Source organism: Ictalurus furcatus, chromosome 28 (genome assembly GCF_023375685.1).
Source record: "Ictalurus furcatus strain D&B chromosome 28, Billie_1.0, whole genome shotgun sequence".
Lineage (NCBI taxonomy): Eukaryota > Metazoa > Chordata > Actinopteri > Siluriformes > Ictaluridae > Ictalurus > Ictalurus furcatus.
This window is the reverse complement of record NC_071282.1, coordinates 11671661-11691559: the sequence shown is the minus strand read 5'-3', so window position 1 is coordinate 11691559 and position 19899 is coordinate 11671661. Positions and strand designations below refer to the sequence as shown.

General features: G+C 38.2%; 1 protein-coding gene across 1 annotated transcript in view; it reads right to left on the bottom strand.

Annotated features, from left to right (window-relative positions):
• Positions 1 to 9289: 9289 nt before the first annotated feature.
• ruvbl2 (RuvB-like AAA ATPase 2) overlaps positions 9290 to 19899 on the bottom strand; it is a 15843-nt gene continuing 5233 nt past the window's right edge. The window contains exons 7-15 of the mRNA XM_053618423.1: positions 18157 to 18263; positions 17925 to 18018; positions 16125 to 16248; positions 14595 to 14689; positions 13698 to 13816; positions 13489 to 13608; positions 12404 to 12533; positions 12143 to 12257; positions 9290 to 9626 (exon numbers count right to left, since the gene is read on the bottom strand). Coding sequence (XP_053474398.1) covers positions 9601 to 9626; positions 12143 to 12257; positions 12404 to 12533; positions 13489 to 13608; positions 13698 to 13816; positions 14595 to 14689; positions 16125 to 16248; positions 17925 to 18018; positions 18157 to 18263 — 930 coding nt within the window. The 3' untranslated portion in view covers positions 9290 to 9600. The remainder of the gene's footprint in view (positions 9627 to 12142; positions 12258 to 12403; positions 12534 to 13488; positions 13609 to 13697; positions 13817 to 14594; positions 14690 to 16124; positions 16249 to 17924; positions 18019 to 18156; positions 18264 to 19899) is intronic.

The following is a 19899-nucleotide window of genomic DNA, read 5'->3' as shown; positions in this document are numbered from 1 at the left end:
AGATCAGAGCTGATGCCAGCCATCGCACTTCTACTTTCCACAGTAATATTTCTTCTTGAACTCTTTTTGGACGTGGCATATTGCTACAATAACAGCCGGAGGAGAAATGCCTCATTTGAGAGTCAAGCCAAAACCTCTCTCTGTGACAAACAGGTTCTCTCTTTGAGGAACAGAACACAGCTACTGTGTGTGCAGGCCGGTTTGGCTTGGACTATGATTACCAAGCGTTTTTATATGGTGTTTAAATGCACAAAACGTTTATCTTGTTTCTTCTCCATCCTTTTTTCTTTTCATTTCGCCTTCTTGCTACTTTTCTTTCCTGCAGTTTGCTTTCTACTTCTTTTCCAATTTATGTCCCAAACTATATGCCACTGTTTGATTGCATTCACTGAGTAGTGGAAGCAGGTATGCAGTGTGCGTGTACACTACCAGTCAAAAGTTGGGAGACACTCGACTGAAATGTTTCTCATGATCTTAAAAACCTTTTGATCTAAAGGTGTATGATTAAATATTTGAAATCAGTGTTGTAGACAAAAATATAATAGATGAATGAATGAATGGATGTATACATGTTAGCTAATGTTTGATGTACAACTTGAGGTACAAAACCCTAAAGCTAACTTTGCCTTCCATTTGTTCAATAAGGTCAGACTTTCTACTGCATACAAAATTGACAAAAAAGTAGTGTACAAATACACTAGTCTAAATGTGTGTAGAGGTAACTGTTAAGACATATTCAATTTTCAGTCATTAAGATTAGCAGTGAAGTAAATTAGCTTAAAAATGTTACCTAGCAGTAAACAGCAAGATGTTAACAGCCACATTACTTAATGCTCTGTATTGTCACTAGATCCATAAATCAGGGTGACTTTCAAATCACCACAACACTGAATAAAGATTTCCAGTGGTTCAATTAATTGAAGCAATTCACTCATGAGATACAGCCTCTGTTTAAATCTGTCCTCTTGGACATCTTGCACATGACATGCATTCTTCAACATGCACTGGGGTCATGCAGCTGGCCTGTGAACCCTGACCTTTCAGCAGACTCTGGCAAATTGATACCGCAGGATGTCATGGTGTTCAGTAGATGATTGCAGTCTGTCTGCTGATGCAAGACTTTGGAATGAGAAGCTACAATACACATTACGACTAAGCCACATACTCTTAGATGCATAGTGACTATTACCGTTATGTACTATTACCGTTATAGTACTAAACTATTATGTTAAATAGTAGGCCTATTCTTTAGTGCAGTAGTGCATCACTCAAGCTCAGCTTTTTGGCTGAATTTGTGATTATGTATCAGTTTTAAAATTACATTCATTAACATTTGGTCATTACACTACCCAGCATGCAATACATGTTCCCTCCATGTCCACATGGATTTCTCCTTTTTTCTCTCCTACCTCCCAAAAACATGAAATGGTAGGTGAATTGTCAAATGAGAATGCAAAATTTTGTAATATGCAATAACTGCTCCTGGTTATAATATTTGTGCTTTGTAATGTGTGTATCAGCTAACATTACATTACATTACATTACATTAAATAAACCAGAAATTGTAGTTTTGTAGAAACAGTGTCAGAATTCAGTTCAGTGCATGTTAGATGAGATTCCTGTACAATCACAATGGATGAAACAAAGCCCACCCCTAAATTCTCATTCTGCTACTACCATCCATCCATCCATCCATCTGAGGGAGCCTGGATTCTATCCCAGGGAACTTGGGGCACAAGGTGGGGGACAACCTGGACAGTCAGTTTGAAAGTTCTGGAAAGGGACCTTGTGCCTCACTGAGTAGCACTACCAGGCATCAGTTGTTAACTGATCGCAGGTTGTGCAAGGGAATATAAACCTCAAGGAGAGTGTTGAATTAGGGGGGTGCCGTTCCAGACAAGGTCTTGTACATAAGCATCAAGGCTTTGAATTTGATATGGGCAGCTACAAGAAGTCAGTAGAGGGAGAGGAAGAAGGGTGTGACATGGGTCATTTTGGTTTGGTTGAAAAGAAGGCATGCTGCTGCATTCTGAATCATCTGAAGCGTTTTGATGTACCTGGCTGGGAGGCCTGAGACTAGTGCTTTGCAGTAATCCAATTTTGAGATAACAAGATCCTGGACTAGCAGCTGTGTGGCCTGTAAAGTTCAAATGGTCATCGAAAGTCAACCCAAGGTTTCTGGCTCTCCTGGTTAGTTCGAGTGTGCTTGAGCCAAGCTGTACGGTGAGGTTGTGGTTGATTGAGGGGCAGGCAGGGATGAGGAGAAGCTCTGTTTTTGCCAAGCTGCGCTTAAGGTGGCGTTTCTTCATGCAGTCCAAGATCCTGTCAGGCAGGCAGGCAGAGATGCATGCTGAGATGGATGGATCTTAGGCTGGAAGGACAAATAGAGCTTAGAGTCATCAGGATAGCAGTGATATGAGAAGCCATGAGATTCAATCACAGGCCCCGGAGACATAGTATAAATAGAAAAGAGCAGTGGACCCAGCACTGACCCCTGGGGAACCCCAGTTTTTAGTCAGTTTTTTTCAGTGATTTGCTGAGATTCAGATACCCCTCCCCTACATGATACCATGAAGGATTTGCCTGAGAGATAGAATTCCACCCAGTGCAGAGCCATTCCGGTGATGCTTAGACTGGAGAGAGTTGACAGGAGAACACTATGGACAATTTGGAAATGCCAATTTCCAAACCGGAGTACCTGGAGGAAACTCCCAAAGCATGAACGGAGGCAGGATTCAAGCGCCCAACCCCAGAGGTGCAAGGCAAACGTGCTTACCACTAAGCCACCCTGCCCCCCTCTGCCTCTACCATTAGAACTAATTACTATACTGTTAGTACTAACAGATACAGTACCTCATACTGGTAAGTACAAAGCCACTGGAGGCGACCCTGGTGTAGTGTAGTGTCATTCATGAACGATTCAGCTCTTTGAAGTGACTTTTTTAGGTGAACATTGAGGGCTGACTCGCATGTATGAGCCTTTATTTGTATATGCAGGCAATTCTGTCTTGCTTGCAGTGTAATTTAACGAAAATGCTTCAATAGATCATTTCAGCGCCTGAGCTGTTCATTAGCATGACTGCTGAGGCGTGTGTTTGACTCTCAGTTGTGTTTGTGATGCAGCATGACAGGAAGGATCCACTGCACTGATTGCTGAAGATGTAGTCAAGTGTATTAGTTATCAGAATAAATGAAAACAAAGCATAGACAAAGAAAGCACAATAACATGCAGAGATGCTAAATGTATATGTCAGTGCACATTGTTAGTGTCTGGCTGATTTGACAAATTTTTTTAAACAGATTTTATGAAATGTGATATAAAGTAATGCGAATTTGCCAATTAGAAGGTACAGTATGATTTCATGGAACAATTTCAACCATAGAACAACAATCACTGAACAAAATATTGCATACTTTGTCTAGTTTGAGGATGGAATAGCAGTGAATCATTTGGGAGCCAAATGATTCAGCTCTTATTGTTGACCTGAGTCAAAAGATCCAACTCTTTGAAAAGAGTCAGAATTACCATCACTACCTTGATGACACTGGAATAATGGACACTGAGGGTAATCTATAATCTACCATACACTCATAAAAGGGAAGCTCAAATACGACGGTTTTAAAGCAGGCTCTGTGTGGAGCTCCGAAATGGCTCTGCTGTGGAACATTATTTATATTGCAGTACTAAATATAAAAGCCAAACAAGAGAGGGACTGAGCGCAAGAGAAATATAAACATTGCTGATGGTGCCATGGGGGCTATCGCAGCTACACACCTGCCTGTGTGTAAGCATGTGTGCTTATGCTTATGCATGTGTGTGTGTGTGTGTGTGTGTGTGTGTGTGAATGTTTTAACTATCATTGCGAAAAGTGTGTTTATTTTTTCATAGGTACGCACCTGGCTGGGAGCAGCTAAACATAGTCGTGAGACAAATTGGAGGGATTGAGACAGAAAAATTGGCACTTCATGAACAGAATTTTTCTAATTCCATCTTCATTTTCCACCTCATCCCACTGGTGTGACATACATAAGTCTTACCTTCATTCAGTCTGTTCTTCTTTGCATCCCAGTATGCTCCATCAGTACCTTTCTGTCTCCCCAGATGTGTTTGTCACAGCTGAAGCAGGCATGATGGTGTTAGAGGAACAGAGCATGCTGGGAAAGCGGCAGCAGGAGATAGATTTGTAAGATCCGGATGGCAGGGTATAACAAAAGAGGCAGAAATGGAGAAAGAGTAATGAGTGGAGCAAGACACGATGCTTTAGATAGTGTAACTCATCAGTAAATGATCATCCTGCTTAGGAATGAATGGGCAACTTAATTTCACGCTCATCTGCCTTCTCCTTTTGAAGTCTGTATAAAGATGATTTGCACTCCAATAGCACCACTTTCATAAGGTTTTCCAAAAGCAAGTAGTTTTATTATTATTTTTTTTTTTAAAGAATATAAAGATTAGTTTCCCCAGGACCAGTGGAACGATTTTCCCTTCAAAGATGACTATGACCTAAAAATTATACGCAGACAGAAATCTTATCCTCAGGTGTTGTAACAAATAGTCCAGTGTTGTCTAAGTAGGCGATATCAGTGTTCAAGCATCCGAGAGAGTAATTGACACATCATTCAGTAAAGCTCTACAGTTCTCTCCCATTCGCCAAGGCATGCTAATGGCCAGGTTTGAGTTACAGTCCTTATCTTTAGGCTTCCGGAGTGCTAACAGAGTCAATTCTCTGATTTCTATAAAGTCACAATGCCCTTTACATGAGCTAGTATTAAGGCCAGGGGGACTGTATAGCCAGGGGGAAAGCCCTGAATGAATCAGGGCTCCAGAGTGAGTCAAAAATCCATCCTGAACAACTTGTATATTAATGTTTAGAATTAATATGTGGCCTTCAATGACATCCAAGATTTGTTTTCAAGTGAAATTTGTAGTTGACTTTTTTTTTAGTTTAAGCGTGTTGGTTTTTTGCGGGGCACAACAGCTTAGTGTTTAGTATGTTTGCCTTGCACCTCCTTGGCTGGCGGTTCGAATCCCTCACCGTACCCTGGTGGCCTCTTCTGGGTACTCTGCGTGTGGAGCTTGCATGAGCAGTATGGAAGATCGATAGATGTTGGTCAATTTTCACTTTGGCTAATGATTTCCCCACAATGCCATGCGACTACCTGCTGCTCTCTCATCTGTATGTCCAAACAGGTAAGGTTACAAAGCTTCATGCTAATACCATCTTCCTTTATCAACACCATCACACTCATTATATTGTACATCACTTACTATCCGAGCCAAGTCTCTCCTCTTAACGCAGCTCATCTGTGTCATACAGCTGCACTATATTCTAGACTCCAGTTTTTGCTTACTCCACTACTTCTATGTTGGATTTCTCATTAATATGACTTCCGGCAGTGCTGGAAAAACCGTGAGAAAAGACACTCTTGTCCTTTGTTTTTTACGAGCTAACAGTGAAACTTGGCCATTATCCCTTATGTTTGAGATCATTTAATTTTTCTTTCTCCTATTAAACACCATTGTAGCTGCTCTAGCAAAGTCCCCATGTGACATCAGCGCTGCACACAACCTCTAACTTCTCACAGGTATAACAATAATATAGCGCCAACCAACAAATTAACTCCATAATCACTAAACCTATCAGAAAATTTTCAGTAGAAAGACATTGAATGTGTTTTCCAATTAATCAGACTGCTGTGGGTGTTTATTCAACTACATTTTCATGGGGTTCTTTGCTTCTTTGGAATAATTTAATGAGGTCAGATACTTTCCTCTTAATGCTCATGTGAAAACTGTATTAATTCCTTTAACACCTACCTGAGAGCCAATCACAATGCAAGCTTCTGCACCGGACACCTTTTGGCACGTATTCAATGGCATGCTTACCGTAAATTTTACCCATGGCAAAATTATTTTTCTAGCACTTCCTGCAATCGGGAAGGGGGGATTGGAGGTTTTCAGGAAGCTAGGTAAATGTTTCCACAATTCACAAGGAACTTCTGATGTATAGAGTTTAAACCTGTTCATATTCTGGAATTAATTCACCTGTGCCAAACTACCTATGACAAATAAAATATTACATTAATACTACATATAAGGAGGGTTTCTGATGCCATGACTTTCAATTAATATCAGCATTAACCCTGCGTAAATGCCTGTTGTCCATGCACTTACATACAAGAGGTGACAAAAAAAAAAAGGTTACAAAGTGTCAAGGCGTATTTCTTCTGACTGATCATCTTTATCCGATGATGAAACATTTCTATCATAATACTCTACCCCCAGGGCACAGAGGCTCACCAAATGGCTTGAGGGGTATGAAAATAATGTAAATCATATGCTTTGGCCCTCCACAGGCAACTAATCTCAACCTAATTGGAAACCTGTGGAACATTTTTGACCAAAACGTTAAGATAGCACGCTAAATCACCATCAGCAAAACACAGAGTGAGGGAAAATGTTTTGGAAGAATATTATTCGTCCCTCCAATACAGTCCAAGAGACTTATAGACACATTGAAGACACATTGAAGCTGTTCCAGCAGCTTGTGGCAGCTGAAAACGTTACTAACACAATTTATGTTGAGTTTTTCCGTTAATTTGTCACCTGTCTAAACACCGTCTCTGAGCTGGGGTAACTTGAATTGCATCCTTTGTGCTAATTTGATCAGTCTCTAGGAAAGGTTTTCTGGTTTGCGTTTTTAGCACCACACATAATCTGAAAGAGTTTAGCAACCCATATGCTAACACATATTCCCTATTTAGGTCATAATCCACAGACTTAAGGGAAATATTTCTGTCATTACTGACCAACAGGCCTGAAATGTCAGACTTTGTGGTACTTGGGATATGAAGAGGACTACTGTTCTTAATAACAGTGCTGAGCCAAAAATTAAGATTTGGCAAATGGAAACATAAGGCCTTGGGGATGGTTCATTAAATATTATATGAACAGTGATGGCCATATAAAACTGCACAGGTTATGTAACATACTGCATAGTATCTTTTAATATTTCTTCCAACGCAAAATAATAAATGTCCATTGTAGAAGTCTACGAACGTAAGGATGAGGATACACTGTCACCTGGCTACAATCAGCAGTACTGCAAGTATATTGCAGTCTAAATGTACAGTTGTGCTCATAAATTTATACACCCCTGGAAGAATCTGCAAAATGTTAATACATTTTTTTTTTTAAATGAGTGATCATTAAAATTGAGTTTTGTTTTTTTATTTAGCACTACTCTAAATAAGATATTTCACAAAACAGATGTTTACATATAGTCCACAAGACACAAACAACTGAATTTACACAAATGAACCAGCTCAAAAGCCTTGAATCTTAATACTGTGTGTCGTTACCTGGATGATGTGAGAGTTGTTCATGAGTCCCTTGTTTGTCCTGAGCAGTTACATTGGCCACTGTTCTTCAGAAAAATCCTCCAAGTCCGGCACTTTCTTTGCTTTTCCAGCATCTTCTGCATATTTGACCCCTTTCCAACAGCGACTATATGATGTTTGAGATCCATCTTTTCACACCGAGGACAACTGAGGGACTCGTACCCAGCTATTACAAAAGGTGCAAACATTCACTGATGATCAAGAAAGCAACACTGCATTAAGAACCAGGGGGATGTAAACATTTGAACAGGTGTAATTTCTTATTTTGTTTAAAAAGATCTAAATAAAACCAAAACGAAAATGCAATTTTAAATGATCCCTGATTTTTTTTTATTAACATTTTGCTCATTCTGCAAGGGGTGTGTAAATTTATGAGCACAACTGTAAGTCTTTTTACAAACACTATTATACGATTCCAAAATTGGACGCATGTACAGTATTCATACATTTACATTTATTCATTTAGCAGACGCTTATATCCAAAGCGACTTACAAATGAAGAAAAACAAGCAATGTTTTATATATATATATATATATATATATATATATATATATATATATATATATATATATATATATATATATATATACACACACACAGTTTTGTTCATATACTTCTTCCCCGCGTTATGTTAAACTTTAAGGGCCATATTCAGAGCTCAGTTAAATTCAGTGTGTGAAGTGGGGAGTTGATACCAAAATATACATACATACACACACACAAACACACACATATATTTAAATCGGTAATTCAGACATAACTAAGCGTTATTAGCATATCAATACTTGCCCCAGAATACAACCTCACCAAATTAACCAACACATAGGTATCATTTAATTAATTTGGAAACTCAAAATAGTGAATTAAAATAGTGAATTAAAATAGATAAAACAAAATGGCCTACATCTCATACACACACACAAACTTGATTTAGTGGCTAACAATTAACTGTTGGTGCATTATACAAAAAATTCCATGCAAAATAATAGGATATGCTAGGTCGTTTTCTTTTTTAGAAGCTGCTGAATACTGAAGGTAGAAACCATATCATTATCGTAAACCAAATTTCCAGTGATTATGATAATTACAGTTAGAATTAAGGATTAATATGATAATTACAGTTTCTTCTGGCTTAAATGCAAGTACTTGTACAGTATATAAACAAGGTAAGTTACGTGCTATTGAAAAATCCATCTCTGGCGCTTCTGCTCAAGAAAAATCTAGGAACCTTAAAGCTGACACTGCAAGCAGGTGACATTAAAGTGCTACTGAAAAAAAAAGTCTCTGGCACTGAATGGGAAACCAAGAAAATCGACTTTAGCGTCTGTGTAACCCATGTCTGAATACAAGTAACTTTCTCCACCTAAATATTGACTTTTAAACTTCAACTTAAGTCCCCATCTGTGAATATAGCGGAGTGTTTGTTTGTGTTTTAACACCATTATTTATGGCTATTTTCATGGCAAGAAATGTGTAACGGACTCTATATAAGGTTTTTAAAACCTATTTTTCTTAAAATCTCTAAAACTGCATTAGGTTTGACTAAAAATTTCTTCCAGAGTGTTGACTGAATAAAAAACATTTCTCACCGGGTTAAGACCAGTACAGTCTAATAAAATGTGTTTCAAGGATAATGGATTCTGGCAAAAGGTACATGTTGATGAGTCTTCTCCTAATATTAAAGACTTGTGTCATCCTGGAGTGACCGATTCGACAGTAGACGATCCGGTCCCAGCGCTTTGATAACAGAGAAACGTTTCTTTTGCCAACAATAGGGCTGATTTCATGGAGTTTGTTCATGGTGCATAGGTCCCATTCAGTTAACCATTTATTGTTAATTACAGCTGAGTGTGCATAATGTATGGACCGATCAAACCAGACACAGACTGTTTTTAGACCATCTTTAATTTTGCATTTTTTTTTTTGCTTATGTTTAACAATTTTTTTTTTTTTTACATTTATTTATGGAAAAGTAATACCAGTAGAGGCACAACTCCAATTTGTACAACACTCAAATGTAAATCCGAACACAAACAATACTAAAAGGCCAAACAGTACAGACATGTTATTTGAACAAAAACTCAGTGAAAAGAAGAAAAGCGCTTCACAGCCGGCCACAGTACATTCCGGCCACAAGAGTTAAGGAAACATCACAGGAACGCATCATTAAAAAGCCTATACTCTCAAGCCTTCCTTAATTAAGACATGTCCATCTGACTTGGTTCTGTAGAAAGAAAGCAAAACATATATGATATATTTGCACAGATTCAGGACAGAGCTCTATTATCACAGAGCTGGGAGATGTGATGTTTTACATTATTAATAGTATTACATTTCATTTTCCAATTCAGTTCAAAGACAACAACTACTGAATCAGGTTTTCTCTCCATTCACATTATTAACAACTTTTATTTATAAAAAGCTGTTTATAAAAGGTATATTTTATGTAAGTGATGAATTCTTCTGCTATTTCCCACCATCCTCAGACCTCAACTACCCCATGTGACTCACAGCAAATTAAGCTGTTTGTAATCACTGATGAAATGCATCGTTTAGCTGATTTACAGCTCGAATGTGCAACTTAGACACAAGCCATCTGTGTAAAAAAAAATTTTTTAATTCTAGCATTCCTCCTGATATTCAGACTATTACAAACTACACAAGATACCTTTAACTGTAAAATAAATCCCACAGACCCCCTCAGATTCCAACAGCAGAACACAAAGTCCAAGCACACATTATTATTAGATTTCTTGTTGGGTTATTGAGATTAGGATTAAGCCCATTTAACGTAAAGTGCACCTATTATGGTTTTTCAAATATTACCTTTAATGTAGTGCGTTACAGAGCTGTTTGTGAATGTAAAAACCTCTGCAAAGCTTCAAAAATCAAAGCACACGGCAAACGGAGTTATTGACCCCCAAAAGAAGGAGCCGATTCTGAACAGCTGAAACGAGTCATTAGTGATTCCAGGCTTACTTCCTGTACTAACCTACGTAGGTTTGTAACAAAAAGCCCCACCTCTAGTCTTCATAGGCTGTTCGCTGACAGCGATATACCAATCACGACAGACTGGGACATCTGGCCAATCAGAGCAGAGTATGCCCTCTGACAGGAGGAGTTTAGAATGAATCCTTTAGAACGAATCATTTAACGAGTCGTTTGTGACACTGAGTGGGGAAAAAAGGTAATGCTGCAGTTTAAATTATGAGCACATTAAAGTGTTTTTTGACCTTGGATGCATGTAAATCTATTGTATAAGATCTTTAAAATTTTAAAATTTAAAATTAAATTAGGCACGTTTCAAGACCATAATAGGTGCGCTTTAAGTGACCAGTCAAACGGACCAAAAAAATTATAAGAACACAATAGTAAATATAATAATTCTGAGAATGGTGGGTTTGATTTCCATTACTGTAAGAAAGAAAATAATACACATTAGGGATGCACCGAAATGAAAATTCTTGGCCAAAGCCGAAACCGAATATAATGAAAAACTTGGCCAAAAGCCGAAGGCTGATTTTTTCCATTTATTTTGCCATTTTTTTCAACATTACATAAATTAAAGTCAAAATGTGCTTTTTACTATTTTGTCTTGCTTTTCAAAGAAAAAAATAAATTACAAAAACTACAATTTCAAAATATTTATTTAACACTGAACATTTTTTTTTTCATTCCAGCAGGCATAGGCTACCAACAAGGCACAATATAACTTCAAATAAATAAATGAGTAAAATAAAAATATATTGATGTGGTCATCTTTGAGCCCCCCTTGAATAGCCGATGTTAGGCCTATAACTGACTGCTGAAAGAATGGAACACTCTGTAGCCTACAACTAAAAAGTGCATTAAAAAGTGCATTGACAAGAGTGCAAAAATGGTTCTATTGGGTTCTATACGGCTGATTATATTGGGGATATATACCGCTCGCGTCCCTGTACACCTCGCGGAGTATTATAGTAGATATAGTATAGTTAGATACGTTGTTAATGTTATGTTCCTTGATAGATTTAGTTAGTTTAAACTATAGATTAGTTCATTTAGTCCCCCCTGGTTTTTCCGCTCCCAGTCCATAGCACTAGTTCATGTTTCTTGTTTTATGTTTTGACCCTGTTTTCTGTGACTGTGACTTTGATTCCTGCTTCGCCCCGTTTATGCCTGTTTGCCGATCGCCCGACCCATTGCCTCTCTTGACTGCGTTTTTTGGATTACGATTTGGATTTGTCTGTCTGCCTTTAAATAAATACGTCTTTACCTGCTTCCGTACCCTTACGTTTCGCGATGTGACAGAATACTCCGGAACAGAAACAAAACAAACGCACGTGTCCACAGTAAACATCCGAAGAGCACGTAGCTCGTGCACCTAGCTCGTGCCTGTGCGCGCCCCCTCATCGAGGTTGTGACATTCGCGCGTCTCACTCTGGTTGCTAGGCTATTTGGTCGCGTCATCAAACACGTCATTGTTAGGTCAAATTCATTAAGCCTTTTCACTTATTAATAATTAATAATTTCGGTTGCCGAACATTCGGTGCATCCCTAATACATATACCCCTCACCCCCCCCCTTGCTATGCTTCACAGACCCTGGGGGTCCCAGGATCCCACTTTGAGAACCACTGCCATAAATGTAGAAGAAAACAAACTGTGACCTCAAAGTCCTAAATTTTAAATGATCGCCAGGTTCTGAAAAGAATAAATAAAAAAATAGAATAAATAAATAAAAATCAGAAAAGGGACTCACGTGCTTCATTGAACAGGAAGGAGTCCTGGCACTCCTTCATGTACTGTGAGGAGCGTGACTCATCCAGGAAGAGAGAGTACACACGTTTAATGTCCTCCACCTGGACCTCGGTACCCTGAGGAGGACACGAGTGGATTTACTATTGCACTACATCCAAGCTGCAGTACGTGTTTTCAGGATTTCTAGTGAAACTGAGATGGTAGTAAATGTGGCAAGACACTACACAATTAAAAATAAAAATATATAGTGCATGTCTGTTACCCTGCGTTTGCGGCACACCAGGCCTGCAGTGCTGATTAGCTGAATGGCGTAGCGGAGCGACGTCTCCTGTCCGATACGCGTCAGCACTGTGTGAGCTTCCTCACTCAACTCCACATCCTCTTCCTCACACCTGATTCAGATATTTAATAAGGAAAAGGCAAGCAGGAAAAAAAATTACGTACGCTTTTAGAAAGTTATGCGCTCTTAGTTCCGCAATTACTAACACACGGCACAAAGATTTCACTCCATTCTACACTCCTTTATCTGCAACTTGAGAGCCTTCTTAAGTTTTAGTAGTAGTAATTTTAGTAGAGCCCTAAAATTTAAGGTGTGTAACAATGCAGCTTGTGGTGGTACAATATGGGGCTATAACTGTAGCTACCACATTAAATAGTATTCTTGTTGCATATTTACATGAAGACGACAGTAACTTGGCCCTGAGTCCTAAATGTCAGCACTGTTTTTTTTTCAGCAGGGGTGTCATATGACCCGCAGTCTAAATTAAAATCGGCTTGTGGACCGTAACTGACTTGAAAAAGCTAGTCTCTGTTATTCCACTAGGGGGCAAAATAGAGCAATAAACTCAAGGTTATGAACTCAGCTACTGATCAATTTGCTAAAGATATGGAAACCAACATTTGTACACTAACGTGTTGACACTGTAACCGTGACTCTTACCAAAAATAATTAATTCGGGGGTATCACAGTAACGGGGACGAATACTTACACAATCGTTTACATTTTTATTTGTAAATAATTGTGTAGACTACTGTATACTGAATTACTTAAAACATACTGTTGATAATCACACGCAGAATATTAATGTTTTTTGAAGAAGAAAAATCTAGAAAGAATAGTTCTAGTGTTTTAAATAAATAGTCAATAATTTTGGTGATTGACCCGCTTAAGCTGAACAGTGAATGAACCGGTAAACTAAAGAACATGGTAATTAACTCACCCAATAACTTTTGGGACAAAATATCGTCCAACAAAAGTAGTTATTGTGACAGGCCTAATAGCGACAACCCTAACGCCAACTCTACTGCTGACCCAGAGGTGATTTGCATCTGAAACACACATCTCACCGAATCTTGAGGATCTGCCTGGTCTCTTTCTCAGTGTAGGGAGACGTAGCGATGATCAGCAGTCGGTCCAGCAGGTCTATAGGAATGCCATGAGGACTCTGGTAGTTGGTGCCTCGGATTCTGTAGGAGAGGAAGAGATGATCTAAGGAGCCCAAAGAAAAGCCCTGCAACACAACACTTGTGAAGTCTGTTTGTGTGCATGTACACACCTGGTGATGCCTCGGTTGGTGGCCATGATGAGGACGGGGGAGAGATCGCTCTCTAAGGCTCGGTTTAGGAAAGAGAAACACTCGATGTCTAACATGTGGACTTCATCTATAAAGAGGACCTATGAGGGTGAAAAATGAAGAGGAAGTGAGGAATACAACATGATATGATAGGGTGTGCTGTTACAGGACAATAATCACTGACCCAATGCAAAGTGGAGTTACTGTTACCACACTGAAGTGGATAATTTTCCTAAAACAGTACAGAATGAAGTGTTTTACTCCTCTTAAACCACAGTAACCTGTCAACAGTTTTAATTTTTAATTTATAAATGAACTTAATTATTATTTTTTTAACAGAGGTGTACTGTTATAGAAAATGAATCAATACCTTCTGACCAATCAGATTCAAGAATTCAAAAGTGCTGTGGTATGAATTTAAAATAACCACCAGGAACACTCTGAGGTTATAACAGATACAAGTTTAAATGTTAGGTAGATTTGTGAAGCGTGTATGTGGCACATGACACAACGTTCCTTTGTGCATGCGGGTCAGAAATAGGCCACATTGAAAAAACAGTGTGAACAACCTGACAACAAATAAATAAATCAGATTTGGTCCACGTATGCCTGCTTTGTGAACGCAGCCTAAGTGCAGCATCTGAGCCTGAGACTAGAGCAGGGGTGTCCAATCTTATCCGGAAAGTGTGGGTGCAGGTTTTCCAACCAAGCAGAAGCCACACCTGAGTCTATAGAAAGCCAAAATCAACTGATTAAACAGGTGGAATCAGGTGTGATTCCTGCTTGGTTGGAATGAAAACCTGCGCCCACACCGGCCCTTTGCGGATAAGATTGGACACCCCTGGACTTGCAGGAATAGTGTAAAGAAGCTATACTTACCCCAGGGATTATCTCTGCCTTCCCCTCCTCTCTCCACTCGGAAACTTTGGCATTGATCTGCTCACGTATCTCCGACTTAATCTCACCTGTGTCTCCTGCAGAGCAGATCAGGCCAGATTCAGCAGTAAACACACCAGGAAACCCAATCCTCATAAATGTCTGCTTTTATTTGATTAAGAAATATGAATGAAGCTGTCCATAGTGGAACAGGGTGTGCCATAACCAACACTTTATTGGAATTCCAGCTCTTTTCAACCAAACTTGTTGGTCTTTGCCTAGCTGCCTCCTAAATTACTCAATACAATCTTACTGTACTTTCTGATTGATAAACACATTATACTTTGCGTTTGTTATTAAATATATTTTAATAAATATAAAACCAGCCGCTGTATGTATCCAAAAAAAAAAATACAGCAAGCATTCCAAGCTTGTTTTTTCAGTGTAACTTTCATTAATGTAGAAAACAGAATCTACATATACACCTTGTATAAATAGATGTACTGTATATACAACACACATCCAAACAGTCCGAGACTACAGTATATTTACAGTGTAAAACCGACATAGACGCACTAAGTGCTAATGAGGGTGTTAACAGCAACAGCAACAATCCACTAATGAAAATGGGACAAGAAAGTTCATTTTACACAAAACACTCACATTCTCTGAATCAGGAAGAAGTATACCGTTCAAATATGTTTACAACTCCTGCTACAAACAAGGGAAATGCCGAGGAGTACTGCAAAACAGAACATCTACTTGTGTCTTAAGGGCAGCTACGTAGTGGGAATTCGGATTATGAATATAGAATATAATTTTATTTTTCAAGAGCTCTCCTTCGGATAAAAAACGGTGATAAATAGTTTAGTCAGTGTGCATGTTGGTTCTTTTAAAACAGGTTTAATTTTGCATTCCCTGTCTCACTCACACTCAATAAACTCACAGAATGGAATAACTATTTTAAACCTCTATATTCATGTATAATGAGCATAATATTGTAGTTAAATTGGGTGATTCACTAAATAATGATAAAGCCTTTATTGATCACATACACATTACAGGAGAGTGAAATTCTTTTCTTCGCATACCCCAGCATGTCAGGAAACTGGGGTCAGAGCGCAGGGTCAGGCATGATACAGCGCCCCTGGAGCAGAGAGGGTTAATGGCCTTGCTCAAGGGCCCAACAGTGGCAGCTTGGCAGTGCTGAGGCTTGAACCCCCGACCTTCCGATCAGTAACACAGAGTCTTAACCGCCAAGCCACCACTGTGCAAACAACAAGACTACACTTAACTCGATCCAACCAATTCCTATGCGGCTGAACGGTTTCCTTTGCTCTTTTCTACGTACAAATGGGCCGAGATGTTAGTATTTATGTATCAATGATCATTTGCTTTTTACAATGTTTGAAACCAAAACATAATATTGATAAATTCTTTTGGGTGTGTCACACACATGGTTGTGCGTTCAGGTGGCTATGTCTGTGGTTTAGGAAGGCTAAGGCTTTGGAGTAGATAGAGACGGAGACAGACCTGAGAACAGTGCCAGGAATCCCTGTGTGCGGCTGTTAATCACATCAATCTCGTGCAGTGAGACCGTATGAACCACCTCTTTACGCTTCTGCAGCTCCCCCTCTGGACACTGCACAAACTGCGTCTGGAATTGAAAAGACAAAAACATTGCCACTTAGACTTGAAGAAAATCTCTCTCCTTTGAAACTAAGAAAGATCTTCAACGTGATTAGGGTTTAGCGCGAGCGAGCCGTGCCATTTCACGTCACTGGAGTCAGTATCCCGGTTTGCTTTTTAGAAACTAAGCACGAGACTGTTCATTTGGACTAAATGCTAATTTGGATTTACTTTTAATCTTTCGTCTTGAACATGCAGCAGTGACTTCAAGAGAAGTGGAGGGCATTTAATGTTACGCTTCTGGGCATATTTATTACTCTGCACAAATTTAATAAAAAGAAATTCGTTTCGGTGCAGTGAAAGAGACGCTAGTGGCATTCTGGAAACAGTGGATGCAAACGCACCCACTACACCACCAGGATAAAGTACCTTATCACACGTACAGTGAAGGTCATAAGTTTATGTACACCTTGCAGAATCTGCAAATAAATAAATAAATGAGGGATCGTAAAAATGGCATTTTTTTATTTTTTTTTATCTAGTCCTGCCTGAATAAGCTATTTCACATAACAGATGTTCACATATAGGCCACAAGACAAGATAATTACTAAATTTACACAAATGAACCTGTTTATGTATGTTTTTTTTTACCTTTTGAAAATTCAGATTCTGCAAGGTGTATGTTAATTTAGGATTTCAACTGTATATCATCATTGGGGTTGAAAAGGTTGATAATGTTACCAATCAAAATTAGGAGTAAGACAATGTCTTTCTACATTCACAAAGTGTAATTTAAAGTTGCATTTCGCCATAGATTTTAAGCAGTATGGCAAATTTAGATTTACTTATTGTGTGTGTTTGTGTTTTGTCATGGAAAGAAAATCAGTTTTTGTATGGCATTAACACAAACAGCCATTAAAACCAGTTTATATCAGTTTATCATATTATTCATAATAACTTCGGGTGAGTAAGGGGCACGAGCATTCTTTTTCTGAACAATAACAATGAATAATGCTTAGTCATGAAAATGACAGTAATTTTCTTTCTTCTGTTTTTTAAAAAATTTTTTTTTTTTTTTTAATCATGGTACCTTACACCAAAACAGAAAGCCATCGACTGAGTTACTCACTCGTTACATTTATATAGTGCTTTTCTAGACACGCAAAGCGCTTTACATTACATGGGGGAAATCTCCTCAACCACCACCAGTGTGTAGTCAATAGTATAATTTCCCCTTGAGCAGCTATGGTTATTCAATCATTCCAACCACTGCAAGCAATAATGGTACAAGCTGAGTTTTGTTTATACAGCAAAATACAGAGTGGGCCTTTTAATAAGAAGGGGATTGAGGGGGCAGTTTGGCTGCAGTTGCTTCTTGCCACCGAAACCAAAACACATAACTAAAAACTAATTAAAGCGGATTGGCAATCCTACTGAGGCCAGCGGTTTACAGAATACAGCAGATGTGCAGTATGGTATACATTGTAATATTTACATTTATTCATCTAGCAGATGTTCTTATCCAAAGTGTACAGAGTAGAGGTGTAAGAGCTAGTGTAAGTCAAGAGTTTTATTTATATTTTTTAAATTGGGGGGGAACGTTAACTGATCGCAGGCTACATGAGGGAACATGAACCTCGGGGAGAGTGTTGAGGTAGGAGGGTACAGTGTGTGATGAATCATCTGTGCGATTCGAGTGTTTACCTGCGCTCCCATGGCATCATAGTCTCGGGCTCTGGTGAAAGATCGGCCCAGTTTACATATCTTCCCCGTGGCTTTATCAATAGTGATCACATCCCTACAGAGGAGCAGAAAGCTCAGTCAGATTTCCTATAAGCAGTAACTAAAAATATAACTTATTACTACACAACAGGAATAATGCACATTTTCTGACAGAGAAGCAGAGTGGTGTTGTGTACACAGTGCACTTACTCACCCAGCCTGGACTTTCTCTTTAGTGAGGCTTTCAATCATTTTATTGCCCAGGTCATAGATGGTCTCCATCTCTGTAGTCTTCAGAGTCAGCTTGCCCACTTTCGCACCCTGAACACAGACAAGTAGAAAGAAAGAAAAAAAAAAACAACGGACAGACACACAGAGAAATCAATAACTCAAATCCAACAGGATTTATTTTATGGCTTTTCATTATTCTGATTTTTCTCTTTTAATATATACAAGCTAAAACAGCTCTGCATTTATTTAAACTTTTCCCAAACTGTTACATTCTCAATTCTGACTGATTGTGAAAAAAACACTTAATAGTTCTTAATGTTGACATCCATCCATCCATCCATCTTCTACTGCTTACTCCATCTTCAGGGTTTAATTTTGACATATAGATTGTTATTTGAGTAGTTATTCATTTGCAATAAATAGTGAATTCATAAGCCCTTGTTTGACTAGTTTATTACTGAACCTGCACCGTCACACGCCTCACCAACCGCCACAAGTAAATTCTCAACCTGTGGGAAACTGTGTATAATTATATATATATATATATATAAAAAAAATTTGACAAACAGTTGCGTTAATGTAGAGTTTTAGTCTGAAGTTTATATTTGTAACACTCAGTTTGGGGATTTTATTTAAAAATAAACGGTACTAAAAGCTTTTGATCAGAATAGTCGATTAATCTGGGAAAATAAATCGGCCGATTAAACGATTACGAAAATAACCGTTAGTCGCAGCCCTACAATACATGACCATTTCTACAGTAGGAATAAACAATTTGAGACATGCAGTTATAGGAAAGCAATCACTTCAGGGTAGTAATATTAACGCCACTTTGCTCCACCCCATAGATGATTATTTAAGCAGAGCAGCACTTATCACAAGCATTATCTAATTAAACAACAAGTTCTATTTAAAAGAAATGCAGGGACGTCTACTCAAGTTCTCGGTCACTGCCTCCTTGGGCTATCTCAGTCATTTAAGAAATACTCCAGCTTTTTTGTTTAACCTAGCCTCTTTCCACAGCAATTATGATGTGTGATTAGACCCATCACAATAACTACTTTTGTTGGACGATATATTGTACCAGAAGCAATTGCTATAAACTATTAGTCATTATAAGACCACTTTATATCATTGATATAATTATAATTTTCACTTAAACATTTACAAAATTCAATTAGAGGAAAATACTACCGAACACCAGATTTTAAATTCAAATGTCCACAAGAGGGCGCAACAAATAAATACAAACTTTTACTGCAAAGAACAACCTGACCGTTATCAAAGTGTATTTATTTTTAAACTAAAAGTGCATAAAATGATAAAAAAAATCTAAAGATTTAATTAACCTAGGCTCTCAGGCCAGTTCCAGAATTAATTTTCACACTGTTTTTAGTCACAGTTTTTGTCTTCTCACAAAAATATTCTTTCAATTTAGTCAATATTTCGTTGTCATATTTTTTCATTTTAGTCAATTTTACTCTGACTAAAATGGCATACAATATTAGTCAACGGCACTTTAGTTGATGAGAAAATGCAAAACAATTAAACTAAACATTCACACATTTTTTACTTTAATTTAAACATGTAACAAAAACATGTAACGAAAACTGCCCTAGTTGTGAAAACCTGATCTCCTGAAATAATGACAATACAATGAGCACTCTACTGTAATACAATATTGTGAATTATTTATAATAATAATAAAGTATACTTTATTTTATAG